The following is a 24,661-nucleotide window of genomic DNA, read 5'->3' as shown; positions in this document are numbered from 1 at the left end:
TAATAATATAGTCCTGTCACATTGTCATAAATATAGGTTATGGTGAGAGGTAACAATTAGCTCACTTTGCTACTGTACAGTTTATAATAGGCTTAGTAGATGGGGAAGTGCAATAGTAGAGTCGACACAGGTAAGAGTGGGTCACAGCAAAAGTGCACACAGTTTGGTAAAAAGAATATGTTCCATATGCATATCATTAATGCCTGGCTGTCTGCTTGCTATGCTGATTACCTGTATATGTGTCTTCTTTCTGTATTGTGAGGAATTCCAAGTCCTCAGACTTCATTTGGAAAGAATCACCACCTCCTCAGAAGAATACTATTTATTGTTAAGTGCTATTGTTGAGGTTATGTGGATATGAACAATGGAAACAAAAAACAATGGGGTCCCCAGTCTGAATGTAAAACACACCGATGTGTGTGTGTGTCTCTGTGTGTCTCTATATGGTTATATGCCTGGTAGACGATCTGTCTGTCTGTCAGTCAGTTAGTCTGTCTGTCTGTCTGTTCATCCCAGTGTTCTCCATCGTACTTACCTTTTTTGGTTTCTTCGTCATCCATTTATCCCAATCATCTAACATGTCCAGCCATTTCATTTCCCTCTTCCTCAGAACAGCTACTGGAATAGCTATATCTCTGTGATTTGAAAAACATGAAATTTATATTTTAACATACAGAATGAGATTCGCTTTTAGTCCACGAATATAAACAGATTGACGATGTGAGACAAGTATGAAATATGCATCAGAAATAAGTAATGAAGATATTCAATATGAATAGTGAATACAGACTCTTGTTTCCAAAACAAATTTGGACAAGTTAATTTTTTTTTTTTTTTCCAAAACTACCAGGTTTGGATATACATCAAGTGACAAGCTTACCTGTTTCCTCACATTCCTATTTTTTTATTGATTATTTCATCCCTTTTAATTTATCTTATAGGAATGGGACTGAGATGAATATTAAAATCTTCTGTTTTCCTCAAATTAATTGCTTTCTGAATCCATTGCCTACAGTAGATTCTATAATTATATAATCACTTTTCAAATTTCCACTTCTCACTTCCATCTATTAGTTCATTGACATATGTCTGTCGCACATGCTGTGTGTGTGTGTATATATATACCCACACACTACATGCCCTAAAGAAGAAATGGCTTTTTATTAAAAGACTATCGCTAAATGTACCTCTGGGATGCTCTAATATCACACTCCAGTACAATAATTCATTATTATCATATTTATATTATCTTTGTTTTTGTCTATTTAAAGAAGGAAATAGACCAAGCTAGATTTAATACTTCTTAAGTTGTTCTACATTTGTAGCATGAATCACCAACCTTATACTGTAGTTATATATAGTAGGCACTCTTAGGCTTAATTTATAATTAAAATGTTCAAGTCAATAGTGTCTATTGATCAGTTGATTATATATTAGTTGGGGACCACATCTTACATGTACGAACAGAATGCTAATGGCATTCATTAAGCAGCAGTTTCATTATTAAATTGTTTAGATGTAGAGATATGTACGTACGGAAGACTCATTGTGCAAAGTCGCAACTAATACCCATGTATGTAAATACAGAATTAGTTCAACATATATTTCTGACTTTTCAGCTTATTCAGAAAACTATTCATGAGTTAGGTAGTACTGTAAGCTTTATGTAAATAACCAAGAATCGATTTATTCACTAACTTTACTTATCATATGTTCAATCACAACGGTACATGGCATTTTAACAGTACAGTAAAATGAGTAGTAGAACAGTAGTTGTAATTCTACTGAATCGTAGATTAACAAGGAAGAGAAAGTGGGTGTGGTCCTGAGAAGGGAATGGGTGGGGGTGGGGGAAGGGGAAGGGGACACAATGCTAACATTTTTACAGTCATGTAGATTGGAGATTGGTAAGAGAGGAGGGAAGTTAATGAAGTTAATGTGATTCACAACAGTGTAGTATACAGTACATGTCAAGATAAATGGTTAAACCATTCAGAAGATATGAAGGGTTTTTAATGACAAGATCATCTACTTGAGCAAATTTAAATATTTTACATCATCAAGCCATTCTACTCAAAATGTTTATATATTTCTTTAGTTACTATATTTATTCTCCTTAATATAGAAGTTTTTCATCAGACCTTAGGGAACTTTTTTTCCCTCTCTGTTCATCTTTTGTTGTAAACTGTTCTTTTGTAAATTATTCCAATTCCGTACGAAAATCGCTGTGGGAAATCCTGACAACGAAACACTCCATGTTGGCACTTTGGATGGTAGAATGAGAATAAAGGGCATAGACCGGGGGGGTCCGATCATAGAGGGCGCACAGTGTTAAAAGGTTACCAGTTCCTTCTAGGCACGGTAGAAGGGGGTGCCAAGGTTGTGAGGAGACAGGTAAGCGAGGAACGAAGGAAATTCAGGATGATTAGGTATTCTTCTCCTTGAATCTAGAAGATCAAGTCTCTCAGGGCTAAGAATCAGTTGGTGACACTAACGGAATCAAGTAACAATAGCCTACAATGTCTACACTGTATTTTATATCATACTATTTATTTACCGGGTGAGTGGGGGGGGGGAGGGGAGTTGGGGAAAACATTTCCAAACAACAATAAGTTGCTTTAACTTCTTTGCAGTGTGATTTGACATATGATATATGTGTTACTTTAAACTGTAAGTAACCTGGGCAGCTCTAGCGATAGGTGACAAGTTCATGTACAAAACCGAAACAGCTGTTTTGTGAGCAATGGGGATCTAAGGAAGATTTTTCTACAAGCCCAAGGTTATATTGGAATATACAGTATATATCAGTGTAACATATCACAGTCACATATCTGTGAATATAGATATTTCATAACTTCATAAACAGTACATGTGCTGTTCAATATAAAGTCATCTTGAATTATTTTTAGTTGGGTTCAAGTTGAATGCCACAGGTGTCACTGGCACCATCACAAGGTAGTACTGTCTGTATGCAGCAGTAAATATTACACACCATAGGAGCACCTCAAAAGTGATCATTTTTAATGACGGTGTAATCTCGGGAAGAAAAAGTGTAATGTGGTGACTTAATTTGATGAACTTCTGGAGTGATATTTTGCAAACAATTTGTATTTAATTCAATTTAACTTACTCGCTAAACTTTCAGTGGTCGAAACAAAACTTATGTTGCCTAAATGTTTAAGAAAATATACAGACTTGAAAAAAATGTATCATACAGTACTTGCTAGTACTGTACTATATTGTAACGCTAACTCAGTCTAAGATTCTGGGGCGTCCAAATATTCCCTGCTGAGGACTGGTGGTGGTATGGAAACAAATGCGGCTTGGATGGTTGTATGTTAGTAAACGACGAGCCTTAAATCTCGCTATTACATGCAAAAGATATAACACATAGATAAACGAGTAAAGAACAAGCGCTGTGTAGATTTCGCAATCTATTACTTTAACCAGCCACGGTACAAACAATACAATGGCACGAAGCCCTCAAATATAGATAGAAAAACATGCACTTAACGATAATGGTCACAAACGAGGTCTCAATACCGAAGTAGAGTCCTATAACGATTCGTACAAAAGTGTATAAAAGACGAATACAAGACAGATACAAGTACGACCACAATGGTCGGAGCCAGGGCTACTACCAAACCGAACGATTCATATCGGGAGAGAAGACTAGACACAGGTCTCGAAGTCTGCTTCAGCTGAGCTGGTGAGCAGACATCACGTGACCTGTAACAATTACGTAATGTAGCCTGCGACAAATAGAGGGCGACATATATGATGACTAACGGCATCACACTATATACCTTTCACTGTACATTTATACAACATTTGGCAGCCATGTCATCAATTGGTTAATTGAGCTGTAAGCTCAGTATTCTGTTTAATGTATTAGTTAGTTTTCATTTGACCTTGACATTGACCTTGGGTAATAATGTTCATTGCTATTCAGCATCACTGACCTCCAAAGCATTGATTGGGGAATCAGCACCATAATTGATACTCAAAAAGTCAACACTTTGGGTATTTTAATCCTTCACATGTTAGTGACTTCAATAATGATCTTGAAAACAAAATTATGCCTAAAGTTGTGCTCTTTTGGTCCTCTTAGCAATTTCTGAGATGATCTTTATCGTGGCTATTTACAAAGAGGGAAAGCAATATATATGCATCAATTTAATTACTGGTCCAAGACAACCGTTTCTGTTCAAACAGGAGCTTAAAATGTTTCTTCATTTTGAAAACAATGTACATGTGCATGTATACAATATATAATAACTCACAGAACTTTAATAGCTGATTTTCGGGCCTAAGTTTGGGTTGTGTTGCACAGAGTGTCTGAATACTTTCTGAATGATTATTGACTAATAAAATGTCCAGAACAAACTAGCAATTTCTCAAAAGTCAATTTCAGGAGAATTTATCCACAATTCCGTAGAGGGAATTTTTTTTTAATGTTGTTAATACTGGATTACTGGTACAGTACAACATACAGTATGTAACGCGTAAAGTACAGAAGGCTGTCAAGTCTGTCATGGGAAGTGAAGTTAATGTTAACCTACTGTACAGAATCTACACAGCATAAAACAACATCCTGCAATGCCAGGGACACTCTATCCGGCTGAAAACGAAAACGACTGTACTTTATACACTTACAGTTTAGCCAGAGAGAATACACTTACCTATATGGTACACAACGTTAATGTAGACATACAGTATATATATAGGGAAATCAGTTTACTTTCGTATTTAACATTTATGACACTCTTGGGGAAAATTCAACATTTGGGAAAAATCTTAACTTGAGCTCAACCAGTGAACCAATCAAGTTTCATGGTATATAAGTAGAGTAGATCTCACAATTAATAATTGTTCGATCCTGGAGACGCCTGTCGTCGACATCATCGTTATTCGTTAACGTTATATGCTGTACGAATAACATGCATTACTATCCAATGGCTAAATTTATGAAATATGTATATATTGTATTTATTACATAGTTACCAATTTGACAGTGTAGATGGAAAAGTACATTATTAGAGTGGAGACAGATGAATATCAAAGTAATTGCGCAACTGAAGTTAGTCACATGACAAATATCATATCAAAGGCTATTTTGAGAAATATTTTGCAATTTATTGTATTTATTACATAGTTACCAATTTGACAGTGTAGATGGAAAAGTACATTACTAGAATGGAGACATGTACTGTAGTAGCAGCTGAACAGCAAAGTAAATGTGCAATTGAAGTTAGTCACATGACAAATATCAAAGGCCTATTTTGAGAAATTTATGATCATTGTAACATAACCATTCTGTATTTTGATTTTCAAATCTTGAGAAATACAATTAAATCTCTGGATATATTTTCCCAATTAAAACAAAACATCTTCAAAGAGATTAATGTTTCATTTCAAACTTTAACACATTTTATTTGCATAATTTCAGTCCCACCTAAACCTGGCCAACATATCAAGGTGTCTAATTTGGGTGCTCAAATTACTATATAGTGATGACTCATTTGGTTTTTTTTTTTTAGCATACAGTAGGGTGCTGACCCATAGTAGGATGAAAAATGATCTGAATTCTTGCTAAGTCACACTAAACGAACAGTGCTGATAATTAGTTGCACAGTAGGATATACTGTTAAGTCAGGACTACGAACGAACGAAGGAAAAAGTGGGTGAACGACGGCAAAAGGTGGGCAGTGCTAGATATACGATTTCGGGGGGGGGGGGGGGGGCACAGTGCTAAAACATTAATTACCAATTTTATTAGTTAGTGAGATACTATAGATGAGGAAAGTGTATAAAGCAAGCTGGAGACAGGTACAGTGGGAGAGCCTGAGTGAATGAATTGTACAATTCACAGTAGTGTATGAAATGTTATTACAGCCACTGATGGTTGATGTATGTTACTTTATATGTAACATTACTACTATATGACATTACTGTTACATTTACATTACTGTATATAACATTACTGCTCTATGTAACATTACTATGTATCATAAGGCATACCATCTAACTCTCAACCATAGAAGATATTATTCTGTTTGATATTTAGCACAGACAACTGTCAGTAACTGCCAAAGTCTGGTATTCCACAGAACCTTTCCTTCATATTCCTGATAATTATTATTATTATATTCTTCCACAATACTGTGCATCAAGTATTACTGTATGACAGTGTGTGTTGCTTGTTGGCAATGTCGATCTTCTTTTTACCAGGCAAGTGTGCAACGGTGTATAGATCAACGCACTACACTGTAGGCAGTTCAAATCTGAAGTACAGTAAGGTTTTCAACTTTTCATGAACAAATAAGATCCATTCAACTGTAACCCAGAGTTAATACACACGTCGCAATACAGTAATATATACACAGAGAATATTGCTGTCCAATGAAGTGAATTTACTGCACAAATATTTTTGTCAAGGATATTTACATAAAGATTATCATGCAAACTTGGAAACTAAAGATTGTACATTTGTAAGCGATGGCTACCTAAAGGACTACAATTTTATCGATGAAAATGTCCACAAGGAAACACACAGTTTCTGTACACGCAGGTTGGTAGAATGAGGATGGTCATTAATCCGAGGCGACCGATCTGCAATCACTACGGATGTGAAGTGCTTAGTAAGATACTATACCTGTTCACTCTAAACACGGTACAGGGCCAGTGCTAAAGTTGTGAGGAGACAGGTAAGCAAATTAAATACTGGTGTTTCCTGTCAACTCTTGCAATGTCTTGAATTTACTGTAAAATCGGTTCAATATGACTCACAACACTATTCACTATACTAACCCCCAGGTTTCATCCACAACCCCCCCCCCCCCCCTTTCCCCATTACTCCTGTCCCTACTTTGCTTGTGTTTTTCTCTAAACTGCTATAATTGTAAGGAATTTTTTCTAAACATAAATTTATGGTACCACACTTACTACATACATGTGTTTCACCAGAGGGGTCGGGAAGAGGGTCACCCTTCATTTGTAGGATAACCTATTTCCAGCAATAATTTAACCCATTTCATACTACTTTTCTTGCTTCAGAAAGGTGAGAAGAGATTCAGGTTGGAGCTCAGCCAAGCCAATCTGAATTAAAGTACTTGTGTTATCATATAACTTAAGTCTGGTTTGTATATATATTTACAATTGATACAGGTCTCTTTTTGTTTAAATCTGTGCAAGAGAGAACAAATGAGAATTTGCTAAAGGAGGGGGGGGGGGGGGGGAGTAGAGAGCTAAAAATGTGAACCATATATGGATGAGAAATTGTAACAGAAGTACACAGACCAGGTATTCTAAAACAGGATTTTACAGTAATTTGTGTAAAACTTTGTGATACAATTGTATACGGGTCTGCACTAAATGATCCATTAACTACAAAACACAAGATTACTTTCCCCTTCAATCCTACCGCCCTTTACTCTCTACCCCTCCCTCTCCCCCCCCCCACCCTCAACATTCAATTGACAACTTTGAGTACTACATACACTCATTAGCAACTACCTTCCACCTTTGTCACAGAAGCATATGCGGGAAGATTTTCTGCAATTCCCATCAAAGTAAAGTCCACTTCAAGTGTGATAAGGATGATAAAAGCCGATAAGTGTGCATCCCTTAATCTCTTTTAATTGTGTAACTTGACATAGACAAGGAAACAGCTCTAGTCAGTTTGCTATACTTCAAATACCCTCTTAATTCTGATTTCTCTGTCACAATGGTTTAAATGAAAATGATTCACTCATTCTACTGGTTGGTAATCAAGATTGTAGAGCCATTACTGAATGTAACAACCAACATATTTTTGCAGTGCATTGAATTTCCCTGTAAGCACTATGAAGTGAAACATTTTCTGAGTAATACAACAAAGATATTGACACACGATGAGTAATCATTCAGTTTCTAACTAGTTCTCTACGGAACTGCTGCACATTATGTAAGTTTATTTATCACAGCAAATGAAAGTGCCATACATGTATAAGCTGATCGCTGATAAGTGAACAAAATACCGAACAGTTTAAAGAAACTGCCTGTGATTTCACAATTAAAATTAGACCATTCAAATGCATTATTCCACACCCCTCTCCCATCCTCCCAGAGCCATGTGTTCTCCCAATAGGATGAGTGTGGCATACTGTACTATGGTAAGGTTAGGAATCATTGCTATGCTTGTCCCAAAAGAGATGCTATCAGCTGACAATTAGTCTCGTCACTGTAAACACTGTAAGTCTCAGAAAAGTAGGTTATTAACTCATTTATATGCAAATTCTTCAGTAAGCTTTGTCATTCAGATCAATTTGATGTAAAAAATTCTAAGCACGAAACGAACGTTCTAGACACTTGGGCGGTAGAATGAGAAGGGAGGGAATTGACCCGTATGGTCCGTTCATAGAGGACACACAGTGTTGACAGGTTACCAATTCATTCTAGAAACAGTAATGAGAGTGCTGAGGTTGTAAGGAGACAGGTGAGCGAGGAGTGAGGTAAATGTGCTACTGACTTGAAATTTCTCTCCCCACGACTAACAACCCCCATCCTCCCCAGCCACTCGCTCTCCAATTAGGTTTACCAATTAGTGTACTATATGTGTGGAAATGATATGAATCTTTGTTACTGTATGATTGTCCCGAGAAGAAATTAGTCATCAGAGCGACAATTACTGTAGTCATGTAACTTATATACTGTAAGTCTTAGAAAATAATCTAATAATCTAATATGCAAATTCTGTAAGCTTTCTCTTTCAGGACAATTTGTTGTAAAAGTGCAACTGACCTAGAGTTTAACTCCCCACGATCACCACACACCCCCCCCCCCCCTCCCGAGCCACTCGCTCTGCCATTAGGAATACATATTAGTGTGCTGTACAGAGGTAATGCTATGAAACTTTCCTTTGCTTTTTCCCATCAATAGAATTTAGTCATCAGTTAACAATTAGTCTTGTCACTTAAATAATACTCTTAGAAAATAAGCTTATTATCTTTTCATTCTATAGCTTTGTCATCCAGATCGATTTGTTGTTAAAAGTGCTATTGACCTCAAATTAAAAAGTGCAATGCAATGTTCCTTTAATATTCTGTTCATCACCAGTTGATCACTGCAGAGTACCTCAATCTCACAACCTTCAAACATCAACTTCAATTATCAACACCCAAACTGTGAATGAAATACAACTTTAAAAGCATACATGTGTACGGTACATATATCCAATAAGTTCACAATGTTACATAACTGGAAGAGTGTTCAAAAGAAATGGGACATGGATGAACCAGAGGCATGCGTCATATCTGTCTGTCTGTCTGTCTGTCTGTCTGTCTGTCTGTCTATCTGTCTGTCTTTCTTTCTTTCTGAGAAATATATTTGAACAGATCCAAAACAAGTCTGTGACATTTGACTCCTAATTGTGCCAACAAACACCAATGGATCGAAGATGCTCTGTCTGGCTCAGCATGTGACAGACCATTCCACAACATAGCTAAATTACATTACCATACATGTACAGCAACATTTTATGTACATAGTCTTTGTTAAGAGTGACACACATGTCATCAGTGGAATGTAGCTTTAAATTGCTTCATGCAAACTACCTGGGAGAATGAATTTCAAGTGTAGATCGACTTTGCCAACAAATGGCCCTTTAAGATAATTCTAAAAATTCGACAAACACACACTTTGAACTGTCATTAACATTTCATCGTTAAATATGACATTATGACCAGACAGTCAATAACATGTATGTTGAGCCTACTGTATAGATCCAGTATTACAAAAGGGAGCCAAGGAATAAGACAGGACTTCAACTTGAACAACACTGAAATGATTGGATAGATCTTTCTAGACAATATGATTAGACTATAAAATTGGCCAAGAAGTGGTTATTGGATAAAACATTGATCATGGATGCAATATATAGGTTAACTGTTGTCCAAGGTTACTAAATTAACAGAATAAGTACTGTATTCCTTACTACCTTAAGACAAATGTACAAACTGTATAGGTAAGACATTTGATATATTATTGCAGTACAGACGTTCGAAGCAATATGAGCACAAATATTACACACAATGTAACTGCTCAGTTGTAAAATGTAGTTATTAAATCTAAAAAGGACTGGTGATGCATCTGATTTGCATATTTCTGCGAGTCATATAGTACTACAAATACAATATGCAATGGTTTCCTTATACACTTCAAACTAAAATAAACCAAAAACTGTTAGCAAACTGCTCATCCACTACAGAGCCTGTGTAAGAGAATGTGTAAAGGTAAGTGGGCCTGACGTTTCGATCCCACCAGGATCTCCTTCAGAGGCTGAAGATCCTGCTAGGGTCGAAACGCCACGCCCACTTACTTTTGTACACATACTTCAAACTACCTGGTCTTGGATAAATAGTTCTGTGTAACAACTAAAACAACCTGATCTGAACCAAGCACTGTTTATATAAATACACATTAAATGTACCTACAATTCAAACTGTACACCCACCTCCTTCCTGTACAATACTGTACACCCACCCTCAAGTGGGACAAACAAGCACACAAACTTGTACAGTCATGACTGAGCAATGTCACTAGTACTGTGCAGACCTAGTGCAAACCACAGACATCAATAGTACCTCCATCCAATCCATCACTTACAATAACAATTTTTTCAGTACTCAGAAAAAGTGACAGGTTTGCATTTTAATTGACAGACAAATAATCTGTCTCCTTTAACTGATCAAGAATGTAAAATTTAAAATTGACCAATTTTGCACAGTAAGTATCTTTTAACACCTTGAATTATATGCATGTCACTCTACATACACCAGTGAAACAAGGCAATGTACATTATACAGGATTGTCTACACGCGAAAGTGTACAGTAATTTCCAAAATTTCAAAAGTTCAAAAGTTTCTGGTTTGGGTACTATAGTAATAGGCAAACCACTAATCAAACTCCATTTATCCACTTATGCAAATATACTGTTCAGTAGGGTGTCTAAAAATATCTGGCTGTGCCCATAACTACAGTCTAATATTTTACCTTTTGTACTGTACACCAAGCATCACACCCCTTAGGCATTCAATATTACCTCAACTGTACATTTACAATGCACAGGCATAGTTCAATATTAAACTGTGCTGAATTTAAAAATATACACTATGTACATTGCAGTACCATGTATGTACAGTACAGTACATATATACAATATATTCTATATTAATGCTTCGAAGCTTCAACATCAACTACAACATCATGTAAATGTTCTCCATATATCAATTTTATTAAACAAAACCCTAGTTAGTTGTATATATACGTAGGCTTTCTAAGTTTCAATGTTTACAAAACCTTTGTTAGTATGTATTACAATATATACAGTAGGGTACACACTCATTAACAGTTTCATTACAATTAATAGTTAATGAGGTAAAATATCTAACTGAACTTAAAAGTTTTTAAAAGAAACTTCTTTTGACTACTGTAATTGGAAACCGTCAGACATGTGTTGTTAAAACACTGGTAATCTAACAGTGTGCAACAAAGTGTTAACTGTACATGTATGCATTCTTCATGTTTCACATACATACAGTACATACTGTATGTAAAACAAGGCAATGATATACAACAGCGGACAGCCCATGATACATGTCTTAAATAAAAGTGAAAATAGAAAGGGCGATGAAACACGTTTATAATCATCTCAAGCACCCTAGAACACAACACAAAGAGGATTGTAAGCTATTAAGCAATATTCTTATATTATATACAGTACCTTTCACTACACTCTCATAAACATGCATTTCAAGTTTGACAGGACATGTGGGTCTGTTCACGTTAAAGCGCCCAATTTGGTTGCCTGAGGTACCAAATTTTCAAATTACAGTAAAGAACTTCTATTCTAAGTAAATATTGTAACTAATATCTGCAATTTATGAATCAGAATTGACCAGAGCTTAAACTATTCTGGAAATTATATTCAAGATGGTTGAAAGTGTGACAATCTATAAATTTTCCAAAATTTGTTCTTTTTGTAATGGTGGTGTGTCATTCCATTGCTGCTACATTTGGGAATTCTGTTTTTATTTTCTTTATTAACACAAAATTTGCTATTGTAAGACAAGTTTTCAATGATATCGATGATGTTTTTTAAAAAATATTCGAGTATCGTTAGAAAATATTCAATTTTTCCTGAAATAAAGTTTAAAAAGTTTTTCTTTAAAGAACAAAATTGAAATTAATAGTAACAATTATACCATAAAATTAAACCACAACATAAGCACATATATTAACCAAAAGCTGAAAATTCTGGGTCATGTCCTCTCAGAATTTTTTTTTTCTTGACTCTTGTTTCGGACATCACCCCCCAAAATGATCTTGTTTCGGACATCACCCACCAATGGTTTACCTAATATATTAAACGTAATATTTAGTAATAAGCCAAATGATGTTCATTTAATGGCAATAATAATGAATAGAAAAGCATTTTAGTAAGTTGATACCTGTACCAAAAGAGATCTATGGACCCTTCATAGGTTCCAAGTTCAAAACAAAGAAAACGGATACTTGGATCCAATTAAACGAAGGCCATGCTTGTTAATACTTAGCAATATATATCAGTACATCAGGCTTTGTTAACAAACAGCATCAAATTCATTTGAAATGATGAAAAATGCAAACACTTGTTTTATAGATTTGCATTAGACTGTCTTGGACTATGTTTCGGACATCACCACAACTATATTAGTGCATCCCTGTTATGTTTTCTACACAACGCATATCATATCAAAAGTTAAATTTGTAACAAAGGGGTCTTTGTTGTTGACAAGCTACCTACAAGGTATAATGACAGTTTTGAACTTATTATACAGTAGTTCAAATCCTCAGTGTTCATTAAAAGTTACTTTATGAGTGTTTCGGACATCACTGAATGTTTTGGACATCACCTTGGAAAATTGTTCACAAAGCTGCATACAGTAACAACAATATAAAGTAATATTTTTGCTATTCAAACCTGTCCAAGCAACAAAAGTCTGAGCACAACAGTCAGACAGTAGCAGATTTACACTAGATATTATGAATTTTTGAGGGAATGCAGTTTATTAAAACACCATAGACTGGGAAATCAACAAGGTGTACTAAAAAATAATGGCACTGTAAATTCTTGGAAAAAAACAAATGCCCTGAGGCACATATTTCAAATTGAACATCTGGACAGAGCAGATAGGTGAAAAGATAGGTGATCAGTGAAAATCTGAAGGCTTGGTATAAATGATAACCCTATTTAATGTAAATGAATAATTACTGTTACTATATACTCAATTCATACATATATCCAAAATACACACATGTAGTTTAGATCCTCCTGCAAGCAGGAACTCTCGAAGAAGCCATCATTGGCTTATCAAGGCCGCAAGCTGAGAGAAGTCAGTCTCTTACATTCATATTTAATGTCCATGATTACAAATTGTCAATTGTCAACAACTCTGTAACTTGACGACATACATTAATCTTGGAGTGACACAAACTCGGGACCTAATGATTGAAAGGCACCGGCGTTAACCACTGAGCTAAAACTCCATAACACTCCATATAGTAACCATTCATTGATCACCATTTGCATAAAGTTAATCTCTGCTTCACCACATTCGTTACCTGTCCAGCATACCTTTTGCATGGCCAGCATTCACCAACACTTCCCAGAAACATCAACTTATGTATTATTTTGCAGAAAATGGTATTATTATTGACTGCAAAGAAATTTTTCCCCCAAAAGGGTTATAGAATTCTTTTTATCTTTTACGGTTTCCACATTTCCATCATTATCTAGATGAAGTCTGCAATAATTGAAACAAACAGCAAATATTTACCATTTAATAAATATACAGATGTACACAGGAGACATCCCTACATAGCTAATTTGGCACCCACCTGTTGTAGCTAGTATCATTGAGTCTACTATTTAAACAATTTTCAGAGGGGAGGTATCATATCCTAAACTCTACTAGAATACTTGGTCCTATTTTGTAATGTCAGCAATATCAACTATTTTGCACCCCTTCAAATGGTACCCACCCGCGCCCACCACCTCCTCATGCACCTTTGAGCTGGATCTGCCAATGTTGAAGATTGCTTCCACTGGCCCAGTTAAGCAACAGTAGTAGCCTATATACTACTGTAGTAGTACTCTAAGTACTAGTTTAAATATCCTTCTTTATTGAGATTCATCATGCCTTGGCTATTATAATGTGAAAAACAAGTATTCATGGTTTGTACAAATACTCCTTGTCACATATAAATGTATTAAATGATTTACTTTGTAAGATTGTTATGATTTAAGCTTATGGCCTAAACTTACATAAGTATAAGGCCTAGATGTTATGATATACAGCAGCTCAGCAAATTGCTCAGCTTTATCCTTAAGTTTCATAATGATAAATATCTGTATACATATCACTAAAGCTCTGAAGTCTGAAGCAACTCGGAATGAAAACATGGTCATGCATGATGCACCACTCTGTGTATATTAATACTGTTGACACCATCAAGTAAACCTGGAGGTTTCATCACACGGTAACTCCACATATCAGTCATAGAGGGTCATGTACTGTAATGTGTTCCAGGGTGGTACCAATAATCTGATATACTGCATTAATCTCAACATTGCCAATTGTGATTTACTAACTAGTACAGTAAATGTATATTTGGGCTTAGAGCAGCAGACAACACACAGTTACCTAGCAATGTCTGTACCTTAACATTATATTTATAGTCGTTGACCAACATTTATAGGTTAGATCACCAGACACGTTCCACAGTCCTACTACTTAGCTAACATCTTCCCAAAATACTGGTAGCTTTTCTTGACAACCATCAAGTTCCCATCAACAGTAAAACTGCTCTGACATAGGGCATTATAGATGCACACTGAGTCCATATCATATAGAGCGACTGACGACACTGAACGGTGTTCAGTTTTTCAAAGTGACGTTGACATACTATGCTGTAGACCAGGGTTGTCCAACCTACGGCCCGCTGGCCACAGTCCGGCCCGCCGCAGGGTTGCGTCCGGCCCGCCACAGAGGCTCTACGGTGTGAAATTTAGTGAGCAGATTTATTGATAACAATTTGAAGCTATATAATCAATCATTCGAACCTTCTGGGTCCAAAAAAAAAACTTCATACAGGTCAGTTTGTATGACACTCTCTCAGCGGAGGGGAGGAGAGGGGAGGGGGGCCGGCTGGACTGTTTTATCAGGAAGGAAAATAAGTTAGTGCGCTCCACGCGCAGTGCTCACATTTTGTTGCCTTAGGCTTCGCGCAAAAAGTCGAAAAATCGAGCGAAGGGTTCATACGGCCCCCTACTTCATCATAATCATTCCATGTGGCCCTCCTCTGCAATAGGTTGGACAACCCTGCTGTAGACCGATGTGATAGAAACATGAGCTACTGTGCTACAAAACTCATCTAGGCCTATTCCAATTGTGTGTAATTAACTTTACAATTATCAATATGATATTGGGAAATATCAAATTGGTACCGCCATGGAAGCTCAGACACATCACATGACAGTCCATGCATGGTACCCACGTGCCCTTTGATGTAGTTCTTCTAGCCTATAAAAGGCTTTCTATGGTTGTGACAAATAGCTTGATTTAAGCTATAGCAGACAATTACAGCATTACTTTCTAATGTACTGTATACTGTGATGGTATCCTGATACATGTTATGTCAGAAAAAATTTCACTAAATGTTTTTTTTACTTCTTCAGTACTAAATGATGGAAAATTGTAGTGTTAATGATGTCAGTTCTAGAAAAATCCAAGTAACTTGATGTTCCCAGTAACATTCATACCCAAATATGTAGAATATCATTTTAGACTTGTCACAAGTCATCAAAAGATGAATACATGTTGGTCAAATGACACCAAAAGTTAAGAAGCATTCTGTTGTAGGATCTTAGTGTATTCTAGCACACTGAAATCAACCAATTGAATCATTCAGTTGAAACTAGTGCTGTTTTACAATATGTTGGATTCACAAAAGTGATGTCCGAAACACATGGTGATGTCCGAAACATACTTTTAAGGTTATTTTGCTATAATATTTGGTAAAGATGGATGAAGTTTTGAGTAGTGCAGTATGTATGTTTGTAACAATAGAACTTGTCATAATATATGAAGTGCTCATCTATTGTGTCTTTTTTTCAAGCAACATAAAGTAATATTAATTAAAACTTGTTTCGGACATCACTGGTGTTTCGGACATCACACACATGGACGGAAAATTTGAAATGGTTATAAAATCAAAACGGATGAGTGGAAATGTGTCATGTACATACTGTAGTTGAGGGAGTACTTATGCTTTAATTAGAGTAACAAAACAGTCTTGTGGGTTTTAGCATACTTCATATATTAGTTGCTTCATGACGTTTCGGACATCACCAAAATGTGGACGGAAACATTTTGCATGTTGTTTAACTTCATTGTGTAGTAAAATGTGGCTGAATGGACATGCATCTGATATATATTTTATTTGATACAACTATGACAGTATTGAAAAGGCACACCACTTTCAACATTTGTTATTTCACCCCAAACTATGCCACTCATAAATTGGTGTATAAATGTGGACGGAAAAAGTGATGTCCGAAACACTGGTCCAGTTTCGCAATAATTCGCAAATTCATCAATGAAATTTTCTGAAATATTTATGAGAGGGAACCTATAGCCACAAAGTTCAATCATGACAAAATTTGAAGTAATCCTCTTTTGGAGTTGAGAATAGATCAAAGTACAAATTGTGCAGTTTGAAAACGGCAACATTTTCCGTCCACATTTCGGCACTTCTGGGAGTATAGCATACCTATATGCATATCTCAGGAAATTGTCTATGCTATGGTAGGTACAGCTAGGTGGACTCTCTCCATGGGGATAATATTTGTATCTCTAGAATCTCTAATTATTTTGTCACAATGCTCCAAATGCCATTTATGCTAATTTGGGCGCTTTAACGTGAACAGACCCATGTACAATACTTATTGGTTATTGACTCATTGCAGTAGCTCTGAGAGAATGCTTCATGCAGTCCTACTGGAGATAATATATATTACCTACAAAAGACAATCAAGTGAATTGAAAGTGTAACAGAAATTCACATGGAAGATAAACTCTTTTCATGTAGACACAAATGTGTCTTACTGTATGTGTATAGTGCTGTATGAAATCAAATGATGATCAGTCTTTGACCTACTGTTCTTAAAGGAGGGGGAGAAGAGAATATTGCACGAGATTTTATGAGGTGGAGAGAGAAATGGCAATGGGAGGATGGGGGGGGGGGTGTAAAACGAGAGATGAAAGGATGCAGGGGACAGGTTAATACATTAAGGAAGTGAAGAATAGTACAGGAAAAGACCATCTCAATCATCTTAATTCCTCGAGTAGAAGAAACACAACACTATTAATGGTTAAAATAATTATGACACTAACAGGGGTTGCAAGCAATATTTGTTGCATATAATCATCACCTCAAAATCATTCAATATATATAATTAGGCAAAGGACTATCATGGTCCACATCAAATTATGAAGGCCTACATGTATGTACAATAGAAATTGACCAACCAGAAGCAGACAAAGTTGATTTTGTCTTGTTCATACAGCATTAATGCAGTTTTTGTCTCTATTCTGGAAGGTCTGTCCCTCCTTGAGTCTTGCATCGTAAGTCGCTGTGAGTACGTGATCATCCTAACTTTAAACTAGTGTCGGAGTAGGCTAGGGAGGAGGTGGTCACCCAATTTGGATCATGGTGGTTGCACAAGAAGTTTCGCACCTGCTGTGTTAAGCTACTAATATTTTGCCTAAGTGGTGTACATGTATGCATGTGAAAGTCAGTGTATATGATATGCACAGGTGTCATGAACGTAGCAGTATGTTCAACCTTGATTTATAAGTTACACAATCAACTCTTGAAGTTTGTTCGAGTACAAACGTCAGATAGAACCTTCTTCGTGAGTATATCTCTATCAACGATATTTCCTCATTGGGAGTTCAAATGTCACTTTAGGGAAATATTCTCTACCACAGAAATGCCGGGTCAAATATTTGAACGACAAGTCAGAAGCCTGATGAACGTAATTTGGTCCTTGACTATTTCCTGTTGATTCGATGATATATATCATAATACTTAAAAGAGTAACTGTACATATCTAAGTTTGTAGTGAATTTCCCTTTTTTGGACATACAGTCCTCTTTAAATGTACTGTTACTGTACATGTGTTTTTATCTCCTAATAAAATGTAATTCAGGTAAGGACACAAATCAAAGATAACATTTGAAATTCCGCCCTTCAGTAAGACTGCCGTTTATTTTTCGCCACTGCCCACTTTTGCACCTGTAAAGTGAATAGTTTGGAACGTAAGCCTGTGTGTTACGTAATCAATTCGCGAAGCCTAGCAAAAGGAAACGAGCATGGAAAAGTCACTAATACAGCTCAAATTTCAAGCGATGTACCGCGAGAGCAGGCCTATTAAAATGCCGAGGCAGGAAAACTGTTATGGCAGTGGCATAAAGGGATCATTTTCAAATGACATTTTAATATGCAGCAAAGCTTAAAGTTCGGTACATGTGAAGTAAACTCCTGCATTACCTACTGGCACTTTCATTAATTGGCAATTTGTTTCAAATGGCTGTCATGTTTCTAATATAATAATAACATTAAAATGTATAAACATACTGTAAAGCACAACAATTCCATAAAACATGATCAAAGGATTACATAATATAAAACACTAAAATATCGACAACTATATCCTTTTCACAAAATTATGTGTGTATGTATGGGAAAGAACTGTCTATAATATGAAAAATAACTCCTACCATGCATACACACTGCTCATCTTTCTAGCTCTCTTACAGAAGGCAGTTAATGTCGTATATATGTATCTTCAGCCCAATAACAAGCACAACTTTGTTTACTGCAGGATGAACGCTATCCTATACTGTTAGCAATAATTGGTACATCCTTAAGATGGCATACTGTACTCCATTTAGAGTCAATATCAATCTGCCCGCCCGTGTGTTCTCCCTCACGAAAAGTGCCGTTTAGCAACAGCAGTCACCTTTATCGTTACACTTTCAAACAGGATCTGATTATTTGTAGATTGTAGGTTAGAGTACAGAAATGGATGTACATCTTGTGGTGCATGATTGGGCCAATTGAGGCTATTTTAGTACACTTTGGGCCTTTCAAGAGAAAAGTGCCGGATTCCCCTGGGATTTCTCATGTGAGAGGCCGTAAATGGTTTGTGACACTGGAGGGGGTGAGCATTCCTTGGGGGGGAAGGGGGTCTGCGGGCACGGTGACCCGGACAATTATTTTAAACACCCTAATGTCAAACATCTTGTAACAAAAAATTAAAAAGGCAATGACCATTTTCCTGCCAGTAGACATGAGGAACATAAACATGTGGTAAGTCAGTAACCATTAACATCAGTCAAAGAATTTGCATAACTTCCTTACCTAGCATTAGCCCTGTACATACTGCTTATTATCAGCACATATTATCATGCAAGTCTCAATTGCCTGCACAGTAACTGATTGAGGGGGAACTTAAGTTTAGCCGGTAAATCTTTAAACTCTCAATACTTGTTTGCTGATGAATTTCGGAAAATGAACTTCCGAAGCAGATTCAATGTTTCTTATTCTAAATGCACTCTGACCAGGTGGGTTTAATGGAGAAAAGCTGTAGCAATTGAAAGAGAGCAATTTATTTTCTTTTGCCCTTATTGCGCGAACGATTTACTGTAAAATCACTGCGACCGCCCTTATCAGCATGTTAATCACACAAATGTAACCTATATATACTTGTATCGTCCATTTTTTCTTACCCAATTTCATCGGTAAGACCAAAACAAAGATACTATTCAAATGTGGACCTAACACAGGCTACTACACAGGCCTCAACGGTCGTAAACAAAACAGAGAGATTTGATTGGCGCATGATCTGTTGGGCGGGGCTTGCAAATTTTGATTCAAGTTTGTAGAATCTACGGACTCGTTAAAAAATCTGGCGAATTTTATTCAGCTCAAAATGTTTAACGACACATAACTCAATAAAAATAATTAATATGAAAATTGCATAGAACAGTGTTATTTTCACTGAGCTTTTAGGGCAGTAAGCTGGAAAGGTTGAATTTTAAATTTGGCAAACACACATGTTTGAGACTTTAAGCACTTGCAAATTTTAGCAATGCCTAGAGCACATCTAATGTTTTCAAGGTCATGATGGTCTTTTGTATCTAATTGCTATATAATTAACCTCCTATCACACCTGAAATTTAACAACACTCTACACGTCACCATCAAATGATCATTCATGCACTAAGCTGCACATTAAATGCCATTCATGGCCCCAGAGTAACTACCTACCCTTCTCTGGTGAATTGATTGCCTCCCATGAATCCATATCGGTCCGTCGTTGGGATGTTCTCTTTGGGTCTAGCACCGATGGATCCATTCTGCGGTACTTCATCATCATCATCATAGTCTGAATCTTTGTCTACAGTTGTCATGGTTATTTAACCAAGATGTAGTGGCTTCATGTATTTAACTAATAAATTGCACAATAGTGAAGCTTTTTGAATGTATCCCCTATTCAAGTTCTAAAAATTGTTATATTCAGGAAAACATTCAGGCTGTCCATCATATGTACATTAACCAGGTTCCATCTTTCTAAATGGACATCATTCTTGAATTATGGAAATAGCTTCAAACAAATCTGCAATATAAGAAGAAGAAGAAAAACTTGTATTAAAATGCAAGTACTTTTAATTGTGATCATCAATAAAAAGGTGTTACAAACAGCCTTAAGTACTCGGACCTTTGACTTCCACCAAAACAATAGGCTTCTTGTACTCAATGTGGTACTCCTACAGTACATACTAAATATGAGGTCCTCCTAAGCTTTCCTTCTTGAGATACTGTGTTTACAAGGTTTTCACAATTTGACCCCTGGTGACCTCAAATTAGGGATGCACCGGATATCCGGCCGGATAGTGAGCAATTATCCGGTTCCGTTTCCGGCCAGATATTTTTCAAAATCCGGTTCCGGCCGGATATTTTTCAAAATCCGGCGGGATCTTTTTCAAAATCTGGCCTGAATTATTCCTTAAAAAGGTGTTGGTATTAACTTAAATCAATGTAAACTATTTCCAAAAATTAATAAAAACATTCAAAGTAAGGAAAAACTAGGTTTAACATGTTTATTTTAATTTTCTCAATGGTCTGACCCACTGTTTCTAAAGATCAACCAAAATAATACAACTACAGTACTGTACTAATATGAAGCTTTATCTACTTCTTAATAATGATTTTCTTTTGTGTAATAAAAATATCCGGTTTAGGCCGGATTTTATCCGGCCGGATTTCATGTACTATCCTGCAAAATCCGGTTCCGGCCGGATCCAAAAATTTGGATCCGGTGCATCCCTACCTCAAATGACCTTTGACCTCCACCAAAAACAATAGGCTTCTTGTAGTCAATGTGGTACTTCTACACACTAAATATCAATTGGTCTGACCTTCCCTTCTTGAGATATCGTGTTTACAAGCTGGGCATCACAAACGCACTCACACACTCAGACATACATACACACACTCGCAATCATGAATGCATAGGTTACGATCATCATCGAAACCAAAAAGGAAGTTTAAAGAAATTAAGCCAAGTTTCAATACATTAATGTTGAATTAAAATGAATGTCTACCATGTATCTCTACATAGAGACATATGTACACATAACTTTTATTAACCCTGGATGAAGCCAGTGGCATTTCCTGTAGCATTGCCATCAGGCAACCAGACAACTTTACCTGTACAAGACTTAGCATTCTAAGGCCCAAATACCACACCTGATGTTAAGTTCATGACCTCATGTCAAAGATTATCTACCATTAGGCCTGAGTGAACTGGGCTATGGATTTAGTTGGCCAGTATTAAAGCAGCCTAAACTGTCACTTAGACCTACTAGACCTTCCTTCTTATCATGAAAAAGCAGAAGGCCTATGCGTAGGATCTAAATCATTACATTTAACCAGTATAATTCTCCAAACGTAATATTTATATGCTGAATCATTTTTAATTTTGTTATGAAATACTTGCACCAATGATATCATTCAGGGTGAAGTTAAGATTTTGAGGTCAAAGAGACACTTTCTGTGAAAAGTGGCTCCTGGGTCACAGTCATTTAGGTAGAACTAGGAGCCACTTGGCAGTGATCAGGAACCAGTTGGTAATTTAAACAAAAAATGTATGCATGTGGGTTATATCAAGAACATAGGGATAGGGCTTGTTCAGACTATGAAGATCTATTCATGAGCAACAACTTTTAAAAAATCATAATATATTTGCTTAAAGTACCTATTTATGCCACTAATAACACTACATTTCAGAGCAATTAAGAACAATAGCAAGGATTATGGCTGCCAGTACTTTGGCTGCAAGGGTAGCTTGTTTCTGTAAAGAAACTAAAGAGCTGCCTCCTTTTTTTTCAACATTCTTCCTCCATTCTTCATTTCGAAACAGTGCTCCAAAATCCACTTTGACCCCTACAGCTAAGCTAAGATAATAGCAATCTTTTACGGATTGAAAATCTAACTTAATGTGTCGATGGGATCAGGTATGAAGGACATATCTGGGCCCTACTTTGGAAGTACTATAGTTCAAGTTAAACTAATGGAAGAATCCAGAAGTAGAAAAATGGGACTAAATCTAAATGGTGTTTTTCATTCTTTTGTTTCTTGCCCTGTTTGTGGTGCACCAAACATTCTTTTCTATACCTACTTCACTGTAGGCTACATCATGTATATAATAGCATACTAGCACTAATGTTAGTACCAACAGGCCTTGTCAAGTAGGCAACAAATAATTAGCCTAGGCTACCTCCTGTTCAAGTCTGACTAGTTGTAGGATAGTGACAGTCTAACTCTAAGTTAAGCTTGACACATATGACAATTCTAAGTATTACTATTTGCTCTAGTGCTACGCTATATAAGCATTACTACCTGCCCAAGAACTAACCTACTGCTACTTACTAGTAGTACTACTATTACTAGTATTAAAACTACTGCATACTTGATTAATGCTTTATGTACTCGGTAGCACTGATCTTTCAGTGCTCAGCAGACTATTGCAGCTAACCTAGCCTAGGCGCACAGATGATACATGTTGAACATGATGCTAGGCTATAGTACAGTACTGTTTATAACGAACAGAATACACGTTTCTTACAAATAATCTTCAACACAAAACAAGAATACCATCGTCGTGCCAGAAGTAGTCCAGGTTTTGCAATTTTACACATCCACAAGATTTATAAAATATCCGACTACCTAGGTTCTTAGATTACATTCGAAAGCGTTCCCGTTGAGTTTCTGTTAGTCTCAATTACAACAGTAGTACAATACCGTGTCCAGGCTAAGCTTAATAATTTATGTATAAATGCATCATTCTGTCTGTATCTGATCGGTTGACTCAACATACATACAATGCGGAAGTTACCGTTCTGATAGGAGAGTCCTCGGGTCACTAGTGTCAACTATTGTCGGGGTACTGCTTTCATACACCGAAAGGTTGCCAACTTTCTTTTGTTATAGATAGAAACTCAGTGTATCATCGTGTATAAACCGACATATGATTCATCGTTCAGAAATAAATTCACCCCTGGACTATCTTATCTAATCTAGTTTTGGTCAATAGTCCGCCCAACAGGGTAATAGAAGGTAATATGATTGAGGGTAATAAACTTCTGTACGTAGAAATATAACTTTTATATTCCAGTCAGCGTTCTTCCGTTGTTGATCATGGTTTCCATGGGACCCAGCTACTATCAAAGACACAGGTAGTAAACGCCATGGGATTCCAATGGTGGGAGGATGGTATAACCCACCCCAGACTGACAAAGGCGTTCTGGACCCGGAAGAGTGGTCTCTTTCTTCCTGATTGAATTTAAAGTAGCCCAGAAAGAGGATGGGGGTAAGTTACCAAAATTACCACTGGATTATGATTTACTTCCAAACTTTTTTCAGCTTCCCATGATCAAAACTGTAGCTTTTCATGACAATACTTTCTACCTAAATTTCTGGATTTTATCGAAACTTCGACAGATTATGAGGTATATGATATTAAAATTTAAACATTTGATTTTTTTTTGGAGGGGATGTCGGGGGGGGGGGGGCATTTGCTAATTGGATTCAACTGAATGTTCCATCACAGTGAGTCATGAGTTGCTTCCCTGGGGAAGAGAGTGAGGGGGAAACATTCCTTTGCCGCCATTAGAGCAGTTGAGGGAGCTTCCCTCTTTACCCCCTTTCCTACGCCTATATGCCGCAGGGGTGCAACCTGAATATTACAACAACAAAAAATCCTAGTGTATATTACATAAATATCACACGTATATGCGGTCCAACCTTACATAAACAGTCTTCAATATTGTTGTAAATCTAACACCAGTTTGCATCTACGTACCCAGGCCATTTACCAAATTTCTCAAAGGAGAGGGTCCATCACTCCCCTTGATCCCTTTCCCTGATCGACAAATCCTCTTATCAACCCCCACCCTTCCCCACCCCAAGTACAAAAAAATGGTGCTTGCGCCCGTGAATACGCTGATATAAA

General features: G+C 36.6%; 1 protein-coding gene across 3 annotated transcripts in view; it reads right to left on the bottom strand.

Moving 5' to 3' along the window:
- The window catches only part of LOC139981608 (uncharacterized), a 49,646-nt gene extending 26,148 nt beyond the window's left edge, over positions 1-23,498 (bottom strand). For 2 of the 3 annotated variants that reach the window (XM_071994123.1, XM_071994126.1), the window contains exons 1-3: positions 23,276-23,498; positions 20,416-20,764; positions 536-635 (exon numbers count right to left, since the gene is read on the bottom strand). In XM_071994123.1, the coding sequence (XP_071850224.1) occupies positions 536-635; positions 20,416-20,558 (243 nt within the window). In that variant the 5' untranslated portion in view covers positions 20,559-20,764; positions 23,276-23,498. The remainder of the gene's footprint in view (positions 1-535; positions 636-20,415; positions 20,765-23,275) is intronic. The other variant, XM_071994124.1, reaches the window with a different exon arrangement.
- Positions 23,499-24,661: the final 1,163 nt, after the last annotated feature.

The sequence above is a fragment of the Apostichopus japonicus genome, chromosome 15, assembly GCF_037975245.1.
Source record: "Apostichopus japonicus isolate 1M-3 chromosome 15, ASM3797524v1, whole genome shotgun sequence".
In the NCBI taxonomy this organism is placed as follows: domain Eukaryota; kingdom Metazoa; phylum Echinodermata; class Holothuroidea; order Aspidochirotida; family Stichopodidae; genus Apostichopus; species Apostichopus japonicus.
The sequence above is the reverse complement of the archived record's forward strand: the minus strand, read 5'-3'. Positions and strand labels throughout refer to the sequence as shown.